Source organism: Pelodiscus sinensis, chromosome 4 (assembly GCF_052426305.1).
Source record: "Pelodiscus sinensis isolate ZL-2025 chromosome 4, ASM5242630v1, whole genome shotgun sequence".
NCBI classification, from domain to species: domain Eukaryota; kingdom Metazoa; phylum Chordata; order Testudines; family Trionychidae; genus Pelodiscus; species Pelodiscus sinensis.
Window position 1 is genome coordinate 5,036,717 of NC_143055.1, and position 20,387 is coordinate 5,057,103.

The 20,387-nt window shown below is 47.4% G+C and overlaps 1 protein-coding gene across 2 annotated transcripts in view; it reads right to left on the reverse strand.

The window, feature by feature from the left end:
• SFXN5 (sideroflexin 5) overlaps positions 1-20,387 on the reverse strand; it is a 199,691-nt gene that overhangs the window by 115,266 nt on the left and 64,038 nt on the right. For both annotated transcript variants that reach the window (XM_075931041.2, XM_075931042.2), the window contains 5 exons: positions 17,668-17,694; positions 15,014-15,068; positions 13,391-13,416; positions 7,723-7,776; positions 3,012-3,068 (listed from right to left, as the gene is read on the reverse strand). In XM_075931041.2, coding sequence (XP_075787156.1) covers positions 3,012-3,068; positions 7,723-7,776; positions 13,391-13,416; positions 15,014-15,068; positions 17,668-17,694 — 219 coding nt within the window. The remainder of the gene's footprint in view (positions 1-3,011; positions 3,069-7,722; positions 7,777-13,390; positions 13,417-15,013; positions 15,069-17,667; positions 17,695-20,387) is intronic.

Consider the following 20,387-nt stretch of genomic DNA (forward strand, 5'->3'; position numbering starts at 1 on the left):
GCTTTTAATGAGAATCTATTACAGGTAGACTCATAGACTTTAAGGTCAGAAGGGACCATTATGATCATCTAGTCTGACCCCCTGCACAGTGCAGGCCACAGAATCTTGCCCACCCCTCTTAGAATAATCCTCTCACCTATGTCTCAGATATTGAAGCCTTCCAATACTTTGAAGGCCCCAACATGCAGAGAGTCCTTCAGCTGTGATCTATGCCCAATGCTACAGAGGAAGGCGAAAAACCTCCAGGGCCTCTGCCAATCTACCCTGGAGGAAAATTCCTTCCTGACCCCAAATATGGCGATCAGCTAAACCCTGAGCATGTGGGCAAGACTCACCAGCCAGACACCCAGAAAGTTCCCTATAGCAACTCCTATCATCCCTCCATTGACCTATTTCCAACTGGAAATGAATGGTCAATTAGTTACCAAGATCATGTTATTTCATCCAACCATCCCCTTATCATAGAATCAGAACTGGAAGAGACCTCAGAAGGTCGTCAAGACCAGCCCTCCGCTCTAGGCAGGACCAATCCCATCTAAATCAACCCGGCCAGGGCTTTGTCAAGCCGAGACTTAAACACCTCTAGGGATGGAGACTCCACTACTTCCCTAGGTAACCCATTCCAATGCTTCACTACCCTCCTAGTAAAATAGTTTTTCCTAATATCCAATCTGGACCTCTCCCACCACAACTTGAGACCATTGCTCAAGCCAGATGGCTTCTAATTCAGCTTCAGATCTTGAGCTGTCAGCCACCACAGAATCATAGAATACTAGGACTTCAGCTCTTCTCCGTGTCACTGCTCATGTTGCCGGGACTGAGTTTCTGTCAGGGATGGGCCCGAAACCTTGGCTCAGCACTAGCAGGGGGCTGGGGGCCTGTCGCCACAAGAAGCAGCACTTTCCATTTTAATCCTGGGCACCCGCAGCGGGGCAAACCTAGGCCAGTGAGGTAGACTGCCCCGTGGAGAGGGCCCTGTTATAGAATACTAGGACTGGAAGGGACCTCGAGAGGTCATCGAGTCCAGTCCCCTGCCCTCATGGCAGGACCAAATACTGTCCTAGACCATCCCTGATAGACATTTATCTAACCTGCTCTTAAATATCTCCACAGATGGAGATTCCGCAACCTCCCTGGGCAATTTATTCCAGTGTTTAACCACCCTGACAGTTAAGAACTTTTTCCAAATGTCCAACCTAAACCGCCCTTGCTGCAGTTTAAGCCCATTGCTTCTTGTTCTATCCCCAGAGGCCAAGATGAACAAGTTTTCTCCTTCCTCCTTGTGACACCCTTTTAGATACCTGAGAACGGCTATCATGTCGCCTTTCAGTCCTCTCTTTTTTAAACTAAACAAACCCATTTCCTTCAGCCTTCCTTCATAGGTCGTGTTCTCTAGACCTTTCATCATGAGAAATTATGCAATATAAAAGAGCACAAAAGAAAAACCAGGAGTAAGAGCATCCCTGGAACAGTAAGAAAACAGGGAAGGACTTGTCCCTGCCTCCCAACAGGGGTTGCACATTTAATTGTGAAGTCTTATTTTGTCATCAGAAAAGCCAGGTATCTATCATATTTGCTATTTGTCAAATTAAGTCACTTATTACCAATCGAGACTGGCCAGCCCAGTGGCAAATTGAGGTTGTGGTAACACGTTGTCTGCCCTGTAGGAGAACAAGATCTGGAAAAGAAACTCACTCGCCTCCACAAATTAGAGGGTCCAAAGTGAAATGGAGAAGAGAGAAGCCAAGTATCTGGAAAAAGGCCCCACTTTTAAAAGCGCTTGAAAACAGGAGCATTAGACACAGAGGGCCTGCATGTGCAACTCCTGTGTGCGTCTTAACAAATGCTGCCCACCCCTACCCCTGGAAAGAGGCGGATGGACTCTAGCACTCTGCAGAACTCCTCTCAGAAGTCACTCTGCCATTAAAGGCTTGAAACCTATCTGAAGGTGTAGAGGGAATACTGCAGAATCGCACCAGCAGATGGTTCTTAGTAGCGCTAAGCTACTTAGCAAATGAGCGGGATTAGAGCATCTCTCTGGGTAGAAAGAACCAGGGTCTAGAGCCGAGAGGTCCTGCATGGGCAAATGGTTTTAGATCTGTTGAGGCTATCTGAGTTACTAATAAAGTTTAAATCCTAGGAAGGCACTAAGTTGGCACTACATACAGAATGCATATATTCTATAGAACGGGAACGACATCTGCTTCTGTCACCTAAACCAAGACCAGCAACGCTTCTTCTATTCTGGAACAACCCCCTCGTGTGAAGGTTGGTGGAGTCAGTGTTCCCTGTAAGCTGAGCATGTGGGCGGCCACCCAAGAGAGAGTCAGGTGACACCCAGCTGATTAGCAGAGTGCTCCCAACCAGCAGTGTTTCCAGTGGTGGTGCACATCTGCTCATGCCTCAGTGCACATAACAAAATGTATTCCACAGATGGATGGAGACAAGGGGCTGGATCTGCTGCTCCCCCACCCCAAGGCTTTGAAGCACCACGCACTGCTCGCAGGGGGGCGCGGAGTCGGCTTTGGATGCTCCCTGCCCAACCTAGGCCCTAATTGTCCTAGGGCAGAAGAGCGAGGGAAGCCTCCTCCCACACCAGGGGCATGGGCACCTTGGGGGAATGTGGTGTGGGGGCAAAGGAACTCCCTTACCCCCAGACCAATCATTGTCTGGGGGGGGGAACCTGGAAATATCGTGGATACGCCCCTTCCGGTTGATGCCACACCCCTTCCTGTGCGGCCCAGGGCCACTTAAAAATTTCCGAAGTGGCCCCCAGCAAAAAATTATTGCCCAGCCCTGGACTAGAGTGAAAACACAAACTCATTCCACTTATTACTGAAGACAATGTAATGTAATAGTGAAGTCTCCACTGGAGAAAGGCCAATCCATACATCTGCTGTGGCTACCCTACAGTGTCTGTTAAAGTCCAAGATTCAGGAATTATGCCGTCAAGAGTCAAAACAGATCAGACCAGACTTACTGCAGATACTGCCTAGGTAGCACCTCCTCACCTTTGTTGCATTTCGGTTTGCATAGTTGACACATGCGTTGTGGCTCTGATTCAACCACTAAAAAGGAAACAAAAGGGAATAAGAGACTAACAACTGGTTTAAAAATAATGGCTACACCTGTGTCACTATGGCTGCAAAAACCAAAACCAAACCCTCCTAGAAACGTGATAAGAGGAAAGTCCACTTTATCCCATTATTCCTCCCACTGGGTCATAGGAGCTTTGTGATATCTAGAAGAAAACGGTCACATGTCTGCACAAGTATAGCAGAGAGAGAGAAAAACTAATGGCAGAAATGTCCATTTTCTACCCGACACACACACACACACACGCATACAAGCTACCAACACCCCAGCGCATTTCTAAGGCTTTGTGCATGCTTGGAGTCCGAGCCAATACCCTTTGAAGTTAAGGGGGACTCTTTGAATTGACATCAATGGACAATCAATCTGGTCTTCCGACTACTGTACTAGAGTCAAGTTGAAAAGGGACGCGTCAGATAGTTCAGATGCTAAATTTAGTTTTTATAAATAAAAGTTTTACAAAATCTATTAACAGAATTATTTTCATGATACGTAAGAATACTCAGTAAAAACAGGAGGTGTGCTCAGACTTACACATCCTATCGTGTTACGCGAGAACAGCAGCTTTCTGCTATTAGTATTATTGGTATTAAAGTAGTAGCTACAGGTTCTAACAGAGACAACAGCACCACTGGAATAGGTCTGTACATACACACAGTAAGACAGAGTCTCCTGCACCGATGTGTTGTCAAAAAACAGTTGTTTGGTCCCTACCACCAAAAAGAAGACAAATAGGCTGGTCTCCCCCATTCGTCTAAGGGAGGGGTCTCTGCTCAGTATCCTCTACTGTCACCATTTTGCTATAGGGTACTACTCCTGGCCTTACACTCTTTGGCCTCTGGTTGACATCCCAATAGTTTTAACCCTCCCCTTTTCATTAGCATTCAACTCACACCGACAGACACACAGTTGGGCTTTGTCTACTCTGACACTTTCACCGCTGAAACTTTTGTTGCTCAGGGTGTGAACACACACACACACACACACACACACACACACACACACCCTACCTGAAGGGCTAAGAGTTTTAGTGACAAAAAGTGCTGCTTTGGACAGTGCTTTATCAGTGGGAGACACACTCTCGACAACAAAGCTACTGCCTCTTATGGGTGATTTTATTCTGTTGAAGGGAGCGCTCTTTCCCAGTGACAAAGAACGGCTACACTGCATACCTAACACTGCTACACTGAGCACCTTATAACAACACGGTTGTACCGTTGTAAGGTGTACCTCATAGACACAATCCAGAAATAAACAAACATGCCCTACCTGGAAATAGTAAGACTGTGATAAAAACTGATCTACAGCTGGAAATATCAAACCTTCTTAAAATTCTTTTCATAAATGTAACACCATTGAAGGGTTACGCTACATGGTAATTTAACATTAAGCATTCTTATGCCTGCTCTGTTCCATAGCATCCATTATAGAAAGTGGCAGGATATTACAGGCCGTAGCAGCCAGTCCTTTAGACACTCATTAAACTCAGTGGTTCTCAAACTGGGGTTCATGAGAGGCTGGTCTGGGGATTGTGAGAGGATCTGCCGTACAATTACAGGCACAACGGTCTAGGTCATTTAATTGGTATTTCCACCCCTGACTTCTAGGATAGCACTCACGCCAATGGAAGCGTGTAAGCAACAGGACTGGCAACTGGAGAAGAGGAGCACCGTGATTTTGAACTGAAGTGCTTTATCCACAGCAGCTGTTGTGAACGGAAAGAACGATGGTTCTCCACCCCACCCCACCCAAAGCGGGGTAATGTAAGAGTAGGATACTACTGATTCTTCTCCAGCTAGAAAGAAGGAAGGGGAGAGAGAGTCACCGGGGGTGAAATGTGGGGAGGACAGAGACACAAAAAGACCAAGCTGGGAAAAAGCCGTAATGGTGGCCCACACGCATGTTCTTCCTATTGATCTCAGAACTTTCACAGCAAGGAATAGTCGGCCACCAAAATTTGTCTTTTATGCTTAAAAAAAAAGTTTATAAGAATTGGTTTTTTTTTTTGGCAATCGGTGCTGGGAATTTTCCTCGTTTCTGGGTCTTTATAAAGCTCCACTAATCAAACGCCACTGAAGTAGTGGTCCGTTGAGCAGAGCTAGGAAACCTTTGGTAACAGATCCTCAAACCCGGGTGGAATTGGGTTTAATTGAAAACCCAATAGCACCCCTGTTCAGTCACCCTCCCACAGCTCCACCCCAATTACCAATCAGAATCTCAGCTCCAAAATATAAAACTGGGACACGTTTTGCCCCGCTCCCTTCCTACCTTGTTTTTAGAGTGGGGACGGAGCCCTGCTATCCATTCCCTGGCTCTGCGGTCTTCTAGGGTGACTGGCTGATACACTTCTGGACTCTTCAGAGGGCGGCTGGATGGCCCTCTCCCCCTCTCTGCAGTGTTGAAAGGGGGCAGCAGTGGTAGTAGGGCCATTCTCCCCACAGCCAGGAAAAGATCTACTGGAGGGAAGGCGTTCTGCACAGTCCCTCAATTCAGCAAAAACGGGACTCCAGATGCTGAGTGGTCCCACTCATGCTGCTCCAGTGACTGCTTACCTCAGTCTGGGGCCTGACATGCCCTGGCCTGCAACATGCGTACTCAAGGTGCTGTGGTTAAAGCGTGTCAGTGCGGGCGCACGGGGCTGCTCTTCTCCTGCTGCTGGGCAGTACCTGAGAAATGATACCGAAAGGAGAGAAGAGGGGAAAGAAACAGAAAGGAGTCAGAAAAGCTGGAAAGGAAGGGCAGGAAGAGAATGGGAAAGATGGAGGGGAGCAGGGACAGAGGAAGAAGGAAGGGGGGTGGGGAAAAAATGTTCTCACCCAAAGTCTGGTGACCCTCCATATTCTTTGTACCACATGTTAAGTTGGCAGGCGCAGTTTGAGCGAAGGACTCCCAAAACAAACCTCTCCTGGTAACTCTGTCATCTGGGTCAATTTGGTTTGGTGGGGGGTGGCCAGCAGGCCATCCTCACCTGAGAAAGTTTGCGAACCACTGATGTCACTGCAACCTCCCAAGACACCCCGAGTTAGTCAAGTTGAAGGCTGTGACCCTTTTCTTTGCTGTGGGCTGGGTTTGTGTCTGGTCACCCTCTGACAAGCAGCTGGGAGCCTACATTTCACATGCTGAATTCTACCTCTGCATAAGCACAGGCCACTTCCAGGGAAGTCCACGCTGCTTTACTAATGGACGGGGAGGGACTTGAAATATGTATATTCTGTCAACAAATTCCTTTTGGATTATGCTCTTGGGGGTTGATTTTTTCTGTTTGTTTTTAGAGTACTCTTTCCCGTTCACATCAGGATCTTGACGCCCTTATTTAAACTGAAAAAATGCAGTCTTCTTAGTATACATGCAACATGCCTCAGGCAGCGTCAAACCAGGATTCACCACTGAATTGAGTCTCACAAGATGCTGCTTCAGCACTTGAACTCTGTGGTCATCACTTACCTTGCTTAACTTAAACAAAACCACAAGCTACTAGGATAAGTTTGTGTGTCCTGTTGTCTGCACATACACTTTAAGTCCTAGATAGTTTGCATTTTGCCTTGATCTTCCATGGCTGGTATGACATTTTATATCAATCACTACTTACTTTAAAGGCAATAAACAGAAAGGTTTTTAAGCACAGTGTGAGTAAGCCTTATTACTTCAACTAATCAGAATCATCTAACTGGGAGAACATTTACTACGGCTAAAATTCACTCACACACACACACACAGATACACACACACCCCCAATAGCTTTGCAAAAAGGAGCTACAGAGGCATCATCGTAGAAACATTAGCCAAGCCTCCATTCCACTCCCACACCCGACTCAGCCTGCAGAACTGGCATGGAGCTCTGCTGTCAGTGGAACTGTCAGATGATGCCCATGCAGAGTCTTCTGCCTGTATGCTCTGCTGTCCCCTCAGTCTTGGAGCCTTTCTGAAGCCTCAGAAACCTGTGGATGAATATCCCCAGGAGAAGAGGCAGCCTAGTTGTAGCCATGACGATCCCAGAGAGACAAGCCGGGGAAGGGGGGGGTAATGTCTTTTACCGGACCAACTTCTGTTGGTGAGAGACAAGCTTTGGAGCCCACACAAAGCTCTTTTTTCTAACAGCTCCGTGGAGCGAGAAAGCTTGTTGCTGTCACCCAGAGAAGCAGGTCCAATTGCCTCCCCCACCTTGTCTCGCTAACAGAGCATGCCCTTTCCAAGGTCTGCAAAGGCGGGAGCCTCAACTACTTGGCAGAGTGTCTTCCAAACAGCGGAGGTGTCAGCAGCGAGGACCTAATTCTCCATGGCTTTGCACCTTGTTTCATCATTTACACTTGCGCAAAGGCGGCGGACTGGAGTTAGCACCATTTTACACCTCCTTTACAAAGGTGTAAATGAGAACACAGTGTGCCGGGCAGCAGAGACTCAGCCCCATGGGTTTGCTTGCAGCGTACTCCAGGCCTACCAAAAGTTCCCAGTTGCAACCAGCCAGGCTGTCTTCTCAGTAAGTAAGATGCTCTCGATGCAGGACGGTAAGTGTGTCTTAATCAAACTATCCTCGTTTTTTGGGACTATGCTGGAGATGCAATTCAATGAGGCTTTGCTCTTTGTCCCACAAGTCCAGAGACTCTATGTGCCATGGCAGGAGATCGTTACCTGCCAAAAAACAGTGGTTGCCAGCGTCTGGTTAGGCAGGAGAAGACCAACAACCTATAAGAGAGAGAAACGGTTAAAAAACAATAGAAGGAGCATCATGAATATACAGTCAGTGTGTTTGTGGGGCTTTCCTACGTATTAAGCACATGGAGGCGCTTTCTATCACCTGTGGTAGACAGGTGGAGAATGTATCTGCTCTATCAGGGTTTATCATGTAGCCCAGTATCAAGGGTAAAGAAAAGGGGTGGATATCTAGAAAGCAAGATTCTTTTTCCTGTTGTTTCTGACTCACTAACTTTCACTTAATGTCTCTGTAACTCAGTTTCTCCATCTGTAAAATGGGGATGGTTGTGTTCCCCTGCCCTCATGTTGATTAGCCTTAATTACTTTTGCAACATGCTTTGAGATCCTTGGATAGAAGGACAAAGTATTAGAAGCTACGTTTTTCTGAGGATTAATTGGGACGTCCACAGTTTGGTAATCAACTATTTTGCACAAGTATCCTCTGAAATAGGATTTAAATATCATGTCTCAGAGAAATTCACTAATAATTTGTCCTTGTTTGGGGGGAGGAGGAGTGGAAAGATTGTATTCTTGTCTGATACGTTCATTGTCGCAATGTTTATAAATGTACTCCCTCTAGCAAATATCAAAAGCAGATCAGATTTTAATGTTTGAAAAAGGAGAACTATCATCTTGACGTACAAGGGCTGTAACCTGCACTTCAGTCAGGACCAGGAGTTTTAATGATCATGTGTTTTAAATGGTTAAAATATGTCAGTGCAGATACCTCGCACCCACAGTGACAAATACCCGTGAGGTCCACGTTTGGGCCAGGCACTCAGTCCCATACTCACTGCCCCGCCAGGGCATTTCTGCGCACCCGCCGACAACCTGGGCCGGCCCTGCCCCCGGCACGCGGCACACAGGAGGCGCCAGCCCCAGGCGCGCAACACGCGCGGCACTCGGGTGGCCCCAGCCGCAGGACACATGTGGGCACTCGGGCACGCGGCGCTCGAGCTGCACCAGTGCCGGCCCCAGGCACGCAGCTCGGGCGGCAGCGCCAGCCCCGGGCTCACGGTGCTCGGGCAGCCCTGGCCCTAGGGCACATGCCAGTGCCGAGTGCAAGGGCATCCCGGTCCCCTGGCGTGCCCCCGGACGCGCGGCCCAGCCCCCGGGCGCCCGGCGCGTGAGTGGCCCCATCTCCCGGGTGCCCGGGAGCCTTAAAGGCTGGGGACCACTGTTCTAGACCATCCCTGATAGTGGTCTATCCAACCTACTCTTCAATATCTCCAGTGACAGAGATTCCACAACCTCCCTAGGCAAATGACTGTGAATTCACCCATGCTCTTGGATACAGAGCCAGATCATCCTCTCTGATTTTATTTATGCTGAGGATGAAGGGAGGGTAAAACCTGATATAACAGCCAAAAGAATGAGTCAAAAGGAAGGGAGGTGAGCTTACAATTTATACTCATTTGCAGTAGCATCAGTTTTGAGGGTACAGCTCACATGCTAAGGGTCCAGAAGAGAGAAACCACTAACAGGAGGTGTAAAAAAGGTTGGGAAGAACTGGTTTAGTTTACACTTTCCTGTTGGTTGCTTTTTCCTCCTACACTCTTTCTTGAAATACAAGTTACACCTACTTTGAATGCCTGCTGAATGCCAAATCAGTGAATTACACTACCTTACCACTTACACCCAACGCTTAACTAACACCAGGATTTACAATATGAGTGAACTTGGCCCAGATATTTTCAAAGGAGTTGATCTCAGTCCAACAGACCTGAATTTAGCCCCAAGAGCCAATGAGTTAAAGAGACTGGGGGAAGAGGAGGCAGCCCCAAATGTTAGTCATTTATAGTCTGAACCTCAGTGGAAGAAAACAAGAAATACTACAAGAAAAAGAACACCCAAAATCTGCATGACTGAAAGAGGCACATTTAATGCAAACTCTCCATATGTGCAAGAGTCTGCCAAGGAATGTACAGCTTCACTTTTAATTACTGTCAGGGAAAAAATAGCTAAAAATGAAAACAAAATAAAAAACCCTAAACACTAGAAATATGTCAACCACAAAATTCTAATTGCCGGACTGGTGTGATGGTCACTGCAGCTTTGAAGCCTAGGGATAGAGGTCCGTTCCCTGAACACTTGCTGATTCTGACAAGACTAGTTCAAAGAGGTCAAATGGGAGGAATTAGCAAGAGGGGTCTTTATGTTTACAAAACCAAAGTCCTTTTCTATAGGTTAAGGAAACTGGGTTGATCTGTGAGTCCATATTAATAAGAATACTCAGCTCTTACCTACTGCAATACTGCCAAGCCCAACAATCAAAACCCACTAATCTTAACCCCAGGGAAGAAAGAAAAAGCTGAGATTCCCAAGGAAGCACACAAAACCAGGGGTGAGGCATTAAGAAAATTGACCAATATCACGAGACTCGCGATAGAGTTGCAGGAGGTGGTAACACTGCTATCGCTTTTCTTCCCCAAGTACTTTACAAAGAGAGGCAATATCATTTGGCCCTTTTACCAAGGGCTCAGAATGTTAGAAATAACTTGCCAAGCTGACGCAGCAGGGCCGTAAGCACGGACAGGCAGGGAACTGTGGACTCCCATTCCAGAGCTCTACCCACTGGGATACGCTGCTGAGTTCAGTAGGCTCAGAGGAAGGCTCTTCCTAAGTTGGTGTCTGGTCCCAAGCAAGAACCACCAGACTGCTGCACAATCATTTTGCTCGAGGAAATCCCATCCCCCTATGCTCAATGTAAGATTCCAACTGTTTCTATGCTACAGCAGGCTGCCAATTTTGTCACTACATTTCACAGATAGATTGGCATACATGTTACATTTTAATTTTAACATTTGAAAATGCTTCTTTTTAAAAAATGACAAGAGGTTCCAGTTTATCCTTTACAGCTAGCAAAATTGGACTCATCTGACAGCTCTCCGCTTTGCTGACAGCTCTGGATTTGGGCCGATTCCATTGTCAATTTGATCGTTAACTCATTTTTGTTTAACCTAATTTTTTTTTAAATAATGCCCCACACAACTTGCCACCAAAATGTTAGATACAACAAATAAATCATAACAATTTAACCTCCATGTTTTGGTGTTCGTGTTATTGCTTATTACCCTTATGCCCTACACAGTGAGACACCTCAGAGCTCTATCTATGTTGCTGAACAAAAAGAAGGAGTGATCTGATTGCAGTTTGTAAGTACCTACTTACGGAATAATGGGCCCTTCAATCTACTAGATAAAGATATAACAGGATTCAATGTCTGGAAGCTGAAGCCTGATAAATTCAGACTGGAAATAAAGTATAATTTTTACAGGGAGGACAATGAACCCCTGGAACCATTTACCAAAGGTCCTGGTGGATTCTCCATCACTGGCAATTTTTAAATCGAGACTGGATGTCTTTTTTTAAACAAAATGCTCTAGGAATTGTTTTGGGGGAACTTTTATGGCCTTTGCCATACAGGGGGCAAGCACAGATGATCACAACGGTTCCTCCTGGCCTTGGAAGCTATGCATCTGAGTGTTGGACGCCACAAACAGGGGCGAGGAACCTTTTTTGGGTCGGGGGCCTCTGACCCACAGAAAAATCAGCTGGGAGTCACACACAAGTGAGAAGCAAAAACACAAACAAATAAACCCCTCACTGACTGAGGAGAAAGACTCTCCCCACATTCCCCTCCCACACAGAGCCTACGGGGGCCCAGCCTAGTAGATTTTAATATGGAGACATACCTATCTCATAGAACCAGAAGGGACCTTGAGAGGTCATCGAGTCCAGTCCCCTACCCCCATGGCAGGACCAAGCACCATCCCTGACAGATTTACCCCAGATCCCTCAAGAACCAAGCTCACAACCCTGGGTTTAACAGGCCAATGCTCAAACCACTGAGCTATCCCTCCCCCATTTTGTGTGCTCCAGCCCCTGAGCCTCGGGGGCTGGAGCCAGGCAAGCCGGAGGGCTGCATCCAGCCCCTGGGCCTTAGTTCCCCACTCCTGGTTTACAAGGAGCAAATTTCAAGCTTTCCAATATATGAGGCTAGAGGATTTTTATTTAAAAAAAAAAAAAAAAGCTGGAATCCAAAAGTACATGAATTTTTCATCATGGCTCTGATGTCAACTTGCTGTGTTGCCTAGGGCAAGTCATTTACGATCACTGCACCTCAGTTTCCCAATCTGTAAATTGGGCGTAATACTTAGCTACTTCACAGGCAAAAGGTAAGGGTCAACTGAAGCTTAAGCATTTTAAACGCAGTCAGGGAGACCTCTGTCCCAGCCTTCACTTCAGATGCTGTCCCCAAATATTAATTTTACCAACTGCAAATAACAAACATGAATGGAGAAATGCACACTTCACAATAACCCATCACAGCTGTTCATTAGACAGAGGGTTTTGATTTTCCTTGGGGGAAAGGATTACATTATCCTGGGGGGACAAAGAGCTTGTGGGCCTCTCATAGGTTTGTCACACTCTGGAAGCAACTTGTTGGTTATGCAGAGGAGGAAGGATAAACGCAGAAGTTACATTTCACAGGTGATCAGTGCACCTTGCAGTATTAGACACCCGCAGCTGGCCCATGCAAGCTGACCCAGGTTTGTGGGCTTGGGCTAAGGGCAGAGTTCCCGCTAAGATTTTCCAGCCATGAGTGGAGTAAGTTTTGGCTTCTGCACCAATACTGAGGTCAGGTACACTGGTTTGGAGATGTGCCATCGTGGCACCCAATTTATTAACACACACACGTTCCCGGCTGCCGGAGCAGAACCCCTCCCCCCCCACTTCCCCACCATGTGGCAGGTTATGTTCCCAGTTACCAGAGCAGACCCCCCAACGCCCCCCCGCCCCGCCATGCAGCAGGTCCTGTTCCCAGCCCCAGCAGCCAGAACAAGCCCCGCCCAGGTCCCCCCCCACCACTTGGCACCCCCGGCCCCAGAGCAGGCCTACCCCCCACACCTCCACGAGGCCACAGCAAGTCCTGGCCCCGCACGCCAGCGGCTCCCTCACTGCACTACCTCAGCTAGACCCACCTGCCATAACAGCCATCTGCCGCACACGTGTTGCTGCGCAGCTCTCCAGAGGAGGCGGGCAGGGGAAGATTTTGTGGTGCACGGCTGTGCAGGCCTTCACCTTAGCGGGAACGATGGCTAAGGGGCTGTTTAACTGCAGCGTAGATGTTCAGGTCCAAGCTTGAGGGTCTGGAGCCCAGGCACCAACCTGTGTCCAAATATCTACACCACAATTAAATTGCACCTTAGCCCGTGCTTCTGCAAACCGGAAGTCAGCTGGTATGGGCAAGCCACAGGCTTTTCCTTGCAGTGTAGACATTCTCCAGAGCAATAATCGGTAAGAGCCAGATATAAGGTGAACCAGAAGCTCAAAGTTATTACAAAAATAGCAGAATGGGTTTGTGTGCAGGGAAGGAAGTGAATAATGTGTAAGAGGCAAACGACTTTAAACAGGACTTTCTAACTCCAGCAGGGCATATTTTGCACAATGAAACCCTCGCTAATGTGTGATGGGAAAGGTGTGAACATTTTGTGAATGTCACACCGATGTAGTGTGGAATTTGGAGAAGTCTACGTGAGTGCTAAAAAATGCATTTCCTGTTACACTCGGGCCGAGAGGGGAGAGATGCTAAAATACTTACGATGGGTGTTCCAAAAGGAATGTAACCTATAAAACAGAAAGAAAGAAACACACATTTTAATCCACGGAGGTTAAGGAGATATTTCACCTGAGAAACTTAGTGCCGCTATGAACGTAGGATTGGAAGCGCATAGGACAAGCCTGAGGCTTCGTCTACACTTAAAAGTTTAAAGTGCAGCCACGGTAAACCATCGCCCTGAGGGAAGCAGCTAGCAGTTCACACTGGTGCGTTTCACACCCCTAAGCCAGACAGTTCAGCACTGTAAAGTGCCTGTGTAGACTTAGCCTGAGTCTCCTTTCCATGCGGTTGTAACTCCAGTGACTCCAGCCTGACAGTCAGGAGTGAGGGGAGAAAAGGACTCACAGTTCTTACCTCACTTTCTTTCTCTGCTCTGGGGGGGTTTAAGCATTTTCCAAGGATTTTTGGGGGTTTGGGCTACATGGGAAAAGTTATACAGGCCTACATTGGTTAGGCATGTGATACTTGTATCGACAGTCGGGCATATAAACCCTAGTATGGATGTAGTTATTACAATATAAAAAAACCTTATACTGGTGCATCTTATTTCTTTTCCCAAGTCAGAGTAAGTTGCACAAGGAAGCTACACCCACAGTGGGGGATGGGCAATGCTGCTTTAGCTGTAACAGTATAGTTAAAATGGAATCACAATCTTGTGCGAGCAAAATGTACCCAAAATATCAATGGCCCTCTACAAACATCACACACTTCATAGGTCGCTCCCCTCGCAAGAGAGGCCAATCACCACAATGCTCTGTTGTGCTCTGACCCCTCCCACCCGAGGGGCGACGCGCATGTTACAAACATTAAGGCATTAAGTCTCACAACCCCAGTGGACAGATGGGGATCTCAAAGCGCAGGGAGGTGGAATGATTCGCTCGGAGTTACACAGCAAGACACTGGCAGAACGAGGCGGGGAGGAGACGACCCAGGAGTCCTTTAGCCACAAGGCTCTCTTTCCTTTCCAAAAAGCTTTTAGTGATTGACACACCAATTCTGCTAGTCCTCCCATGCTCACAGATCACGTCCGCCATGGCCCGGCACAGCGTATTAGAAATCAGGTAACGTCCCTTCTAAGGGGCGGGGGAGAGGAGGGGTTGATTTAATGATGCAACAGCAGCTGTCTCACACCACGACTGGATGTGGTATATCACAAAAGCAAAGCACTTTCTCTCTCTCCCCCTCCCTTTGTCTGAGGGTGAACGAACATGGGCTGGCATGGAAGATACCTTCCAAGACTCTTGCTGGAGTTAGGTTCTTACGCTAGGCTGTCATCATGGGAGGTGGGCCCAATCCACTCTTCTGGGTGGAAGAAAGCCTCAGTGTTTATTCACATAGAGACTTTCTTCCCCCCACTGACTGCTAACACTGCCACCGAGTGCTGGGTACAACCGAGACGGGCGCATTACAGAGGCCAGAGATGAAATTAGCTGGCGCTCCCATTCAGCTGTCCAGGGGGTATGGAGAAGAACGAGGCAGACACTAAACATTTAAAAGACTCAGAGACAGAACTGGGACAAAAACGGGGTTATCGCATTTACTGGGGGGGTTCAGTAAGATTAGCAACCAGATCGGTACACTGAGTAGATAGAGGCTATACTGTACCTGACATCCTGAAAGGCATGAAGATCTTCTCATTAGTGTCAGGATGTATGATGGCCTACAAAGCAATCAGTAAATAGACACGGTGAAAGCATGCAAGTGGTGGGTAAGTAGCAGAGAGACCGACCCTTCCCATTATGTACAGTCCGTTTAACCGGAGAGCAGAGACACACGTAGGGTCTCTCCGCAGGCGCGTCAGCAGCATGATGCATGTGGCGCCTGCAGCCCAGATCAGCGGCCTCTGCCCATTCAGTTAGCTTCACAAAAGCCTCCCCCTCCTTAATGGTTTTCTGCTCCTTTAAAAATTCTTAGTATGACTGAGGGCTAGTGAAAAGCGACAGACTGACAACACTAGAGACAGACGTACAGCAACGGTACATTAATGAGCAGCAGCAACGTCCGCAAAGAACAGCCCACACTGTGCCTTGACTCTGGCCTGGGAACAGAGCCGTCCTGGCCATAGAACAGATCAGGGAGGTCGCCCCAAGCCCTGTGCTGCCCCAAGTGTCCCATGGACAGGACCTAGGGGATTACCTGGAACCTGGCGCGGCAGCAGGGATCACCCTCTCCTCCCCCCACGCACTCACTGTGGCAGCAGGAGCTGGAGCAGCACCAGCAGTTTGCTCCCTGGTGTCCCTTCCCAGCCCACTGTGAGAAGCAGGGCACAGCTAGCCAGGAGGGCGGCGGGCCGGAAGGAGCAGGCTGTGGTACCGCTCTGGCCCCTGCCACCACAGGCCCCGGGTAATCCCCTGGGTCACGTTGCTTGGGGGCAGGAATGGAGCAGGGGTGAAGCTTGGGGAAGGGGCAGGATGGGTTGCCCAGAGTTCCATGCCTGGGCCTCTGGCGTGGAGGTTGCTCCAGGCTCCGTGCTCCCCTCAGGACAGCCCGGCCTGGGAGGTGCTACCTCAGGGACAAGAGGAGAATTCAGTCTCTATGGCTCACCCAGTCCTTGGTGTCTCTACCAAGACTGCTAACAACGAGGCCAATTTTGTTGGTGAGTTTGTAATCTGGCCACTTCAAGTAAATTCACTGTGCGCAGGGCACTAACATCTATTAGATAGCAATAGCTCATTATCAAGTGGACTAGATAGGAAGCAGCAACCTAAGTCAGTGCAATGTAGCTCTCTTGTCCTGTGTGTAGGTTTGAAGTTGACACAGTAAAGTTTCTGAATGCAAAAAGAAAAAAAAATCCGTTCTAAGCAAATGTTCAGGACAGATTTTAAATTAAAATTATTTCAGAAGTGTTACTCCGCTCTCCTGCAGTAAATTGAGTTGTTCAGAAATCCCGGTGATTATACAATCAAAAGCATGCTTTCTGAAATGACAGGTTTTATTTAACTCTTCCTGAATGTATACATGATGGCTTCTATCCACAGCCCTCACACCCAGAAAATCTATGGATGCATTTTCCTAGGATTAAGTGGGAAGATTCTTTCAATAATCTGTATCAATGATGTAAGCACCCTCCGTTCGCATGTATACATATGCCAGATTGTAAACCAGGTGAAGACAAGCATGGACATTTGCATGGAAATAAATCCTCCAGAGACTGACCATCATGTTGCCAGCTGAAAACATGATTGCAAACTCATCTTGTGCTACTGAAACACAGAATTCTCCATAATGGTTCACTGCATTACATTAGGAGAATTTCAGCATTCATGTCCGTCCAGTTCTTGGCCTCACGATGGAGATCATCTATAAAGGAGTCAACTGCAGTAGTTCATTAAGAATTGGACTGAGACCATCAACATACTCCATTCTACTGCCATCCATAAAAGTCCCTTTTGGTTTCTCTCATCGTACCCAGATAAAGACCAAATCTCCATATGAAGTCAGCGAGGATGCATCAGTGTGAAACTGGTGTAAAAGCAGTGAGAATCAGTTTGCTAGTAATTTGGGACTGTCCAGGGGAAAGATGTGACTGTTTTTATTGTTATGGAAGAACTGTCAAACATTCCATGGGAATGTGGAGATCAAGAAAACTCTAAGGGTACGTCTAGACTACATGCCTCTGTCGCCAGAGGCATGTAGATTAGGCTACCAGGCATAGGAAAATGAAGCGGCGATTTAAATAATCGCCGCTTCATTTAAATTTACATGGCTGCCGCGCTGAGCCGACAAACAGCTGATGAGCTGTTTGTCGGCTCAGCGCGATAGTCTGGACGCGCGGGTGTCGCCATCAAAGGTATTTGTCGACTACCCAGGTAAGCCTCCTGGGATGAGGTTTACCTGGGTGGTCGACAAATACCTTTGATGTCGCCACCCGTGCGTCCAGACTATCGCGCTGAGCCGACAAACAGCTGATCAGCTGTTTGTCGGCTCAGCACGGCAGCCGTGTAAATTTAAATGAAGCGGCGATTATTTAAATCCGCTTCATTTTACTGTGTCGGGTAGCCTAATCTACATGCCTCTGCCGACAGAGGCATGTAGTCTAGACGTACCCTAAGATAGATAGGTGACATGACATGACATGACATGACATAAAATAAAATCATGATTCCTGCATGGGAAAAAGTTATTTACACATGCTGTTTGATCTTGCCAAACAAAAACATCTCTGGAAAACCAAGACAGAGAAAAAAAAATCCCATTCAGGAAAAACAGAAGGGAATCACAGTATTTTAAAGGAGGATAAAATATTTTAAATGCTTTACCTGCTTTATTTTTTGAGCTCCCCAAAGCTAGAAAAATAAAAGAACATATTAATTTTTTAAAAAAAATCAGCACACAAGACCTCACAAGCTTTGAGAACCCGTTTCAGACAACTCCTGAAACATTTATCCTCTGATCTGTTACATTAAAGGAACAGGGAGAATCACTGTGAGGATGAACCTTCCTCTCGATGTCACAGAGCCCAGCAGTGGGCAATAACTGGCCTGCAAGCCAGCAGGGTTGGACAGGGTTAACCCCTGGCTGGCAGCTGCTGTATTTTCCTGCCACTCCACAGCTGCAGTTCCCATTTGGCTGCAGATCGCCGTTCCTGGCCAACGAGAGCTACAGCAGTGGCCCACCAGGATGAATCACCACCGTCTTATTGCCCACCCTGATATAATCGGTTTTATAGGGCGCTATTCTGCCACCTTTATCCACATGGATAGCACCTTATCATAGTCAATAGTTCTACTGAAATCAATCCTAGAACACTACAACTGGAAGGGACCTTGAGAGGGTATCAAGTCCAGTCCCCTGCCCTCACGGCCGGGCCAAGCACCATCTAGACCATCCCTGACAGGCGTCTGTCCAACCTGCTCTTTCATATCTCCAGTAATAGAGATTCCACAACCCCCCTGGGCAATTTATTCCAGTGTTTAACCACCCTGACAAACGGGCGCTTGACACCACCTGGAAAGGAAGATGACAGACCTTGTACTGTGAGCTTCTCAGAGGAGGCATGCTGCCCTCTTTACTCTTGTGTACACATCTGAGCATATGATTAGCATGATAATACCGTGAATGTGCTCCCACTCCCACTGAAATCAGTGGTCTGTGGAGGGCATTCCACACTAAACACTGTAGTGATGCATCTGTAAACATGCATTCAAATGCAAACTACCTATTAGCCTCAATAGGATGACTGGCCCATTTTTCAGTTTTCCACAAAGAAAGGTGCAAGGAAAATCTTCTTCACTGAAGAACGCGCGCTAAAAAGGAAAGTGTCCTGAATATTCAGAATACACATATTTTTATTACTATGTATAATGAAGTGGCATACCAAGGCCCAAATCAAAATGAGGCCCTGGTGTGGGGATGTTGAAAGACAGCCCCTGTCTCAAACAGCTTACAATCCAGTATAGCCAGTAATTGAAGGAATGGGTGGGGGAGGATGAGAGTCAGACAGAGAAAAGGATATCCAACAGGACTTGCCTTGTGTGGTGTAGACCAGTGGTCCCTGACACGGTGCCCGCAGGTGCCATGGAGCCCGCTGGGGTGTTTGTGTGCGCCCATCTGGTAACCAGGGTTGGCCTGAAGCATTCTTGTGTCCCGGGCCCCGGGCACATACATGGCCCCCACCCGGGTGCGCGGTGCATGTGCGTCCCCACCCCTGCCCAGCCAGGCAGCCACAAGAGGTTGGGGACCACTGGTTTAGACATTTGTGGGTTGGAATTTTTTTAATCCGAACTATAGGATTTTGCCACCCTTTCTCACCTGCTCCCATTCAAATCATTGCAAAAATTTGTGTTGACTTGTTATGGGATCAAAACTGTCGAGGAGTATTTTTCAGTGGGAATATTGATGGGGTAAGATACTATCTCCAGGTGAGGAAGCATGGCCTATAATTATCAGCAAGCCCTACTACCAAGTATTATCTACACCCAGTTTCCAATCTCACTGACAAAGGTATAAATCTTGAATAACTATTGATGTCAGTTGAGTTACTGCGGTTTTTGAGCCTCTCAGACTTTTTAGTGTATTAATCTTCACTACCGCACTGTGAAGGACTGTGCTACTATCCCCATTATACAGAGGGGAAACTGAGGCACAAAATAAGTGATTTGCCCAACATCACACAGAGAGCATGTGGCAAATAAGGGAATTAAACCAAGATCAATTCAAATCCCAAGCTAGCATCCGTAAGTAACTCATGGCAGCACTCGGAAGGCTCCCCCACGCTGCTGCTAAAATGTTATTTGCTAATGGGGTGCCTCCTCCCTGTTCCTCTAGCTCCATGGTGTTCAACACTCTAGCCACTAGCCACATGTGTCTATTTGGCCAGTTGAGTGTGGCTAGTTGGCTTTACATTGCCAGAATAATGCGGCTAGTTTGCTAACATGGCTACTGCTTCAGAACTGGTTGGACATCACGGCTCTAGGCGGTCCTCCCTGCAGGCATCAATCGCTAGGCAAGCATCCTATGCACTGGACTGTGCGGCTCCTTTAATGTAGCATGTGTAGAAAGGTATAAAAGTCATCAACTGACCTTCAGAATATTAAACAAAACCACCTTCCATTAAAGAGAAATTCTACAGGCGACCCCCGACTTACAACCCCCTGCATTTACAACCCTTTCTTCATGCAAGATAGCGCCTAAATCCCCCCCACCTTTACATCTGCAGCTCGTATTTACGACGGTGTACCACGCAGACTCCACACGTCATCCCAAAACAGGAAAGGCACAAGGTCAGTCAGACTCACCAGTCTGCAGCTGCTGCTTGACCTGCACGCATCTCCGCCACATTCATCTTCACTTTTTAGTTATTTTTGTGCATTAGTTGAACTATTTAGTTTAGTTTTCCTCCATTTCCAGAGTCATTTTTGGTATTTTAGGGTATGAAATGGGTTTTCAGGAACGGAACTGCCATTATAACATTGCGCCTATGGGAAAAAAGGGCTTGACTTACAACGGTTCTCCAGGAACCAATTAGGTCGTAAATGCA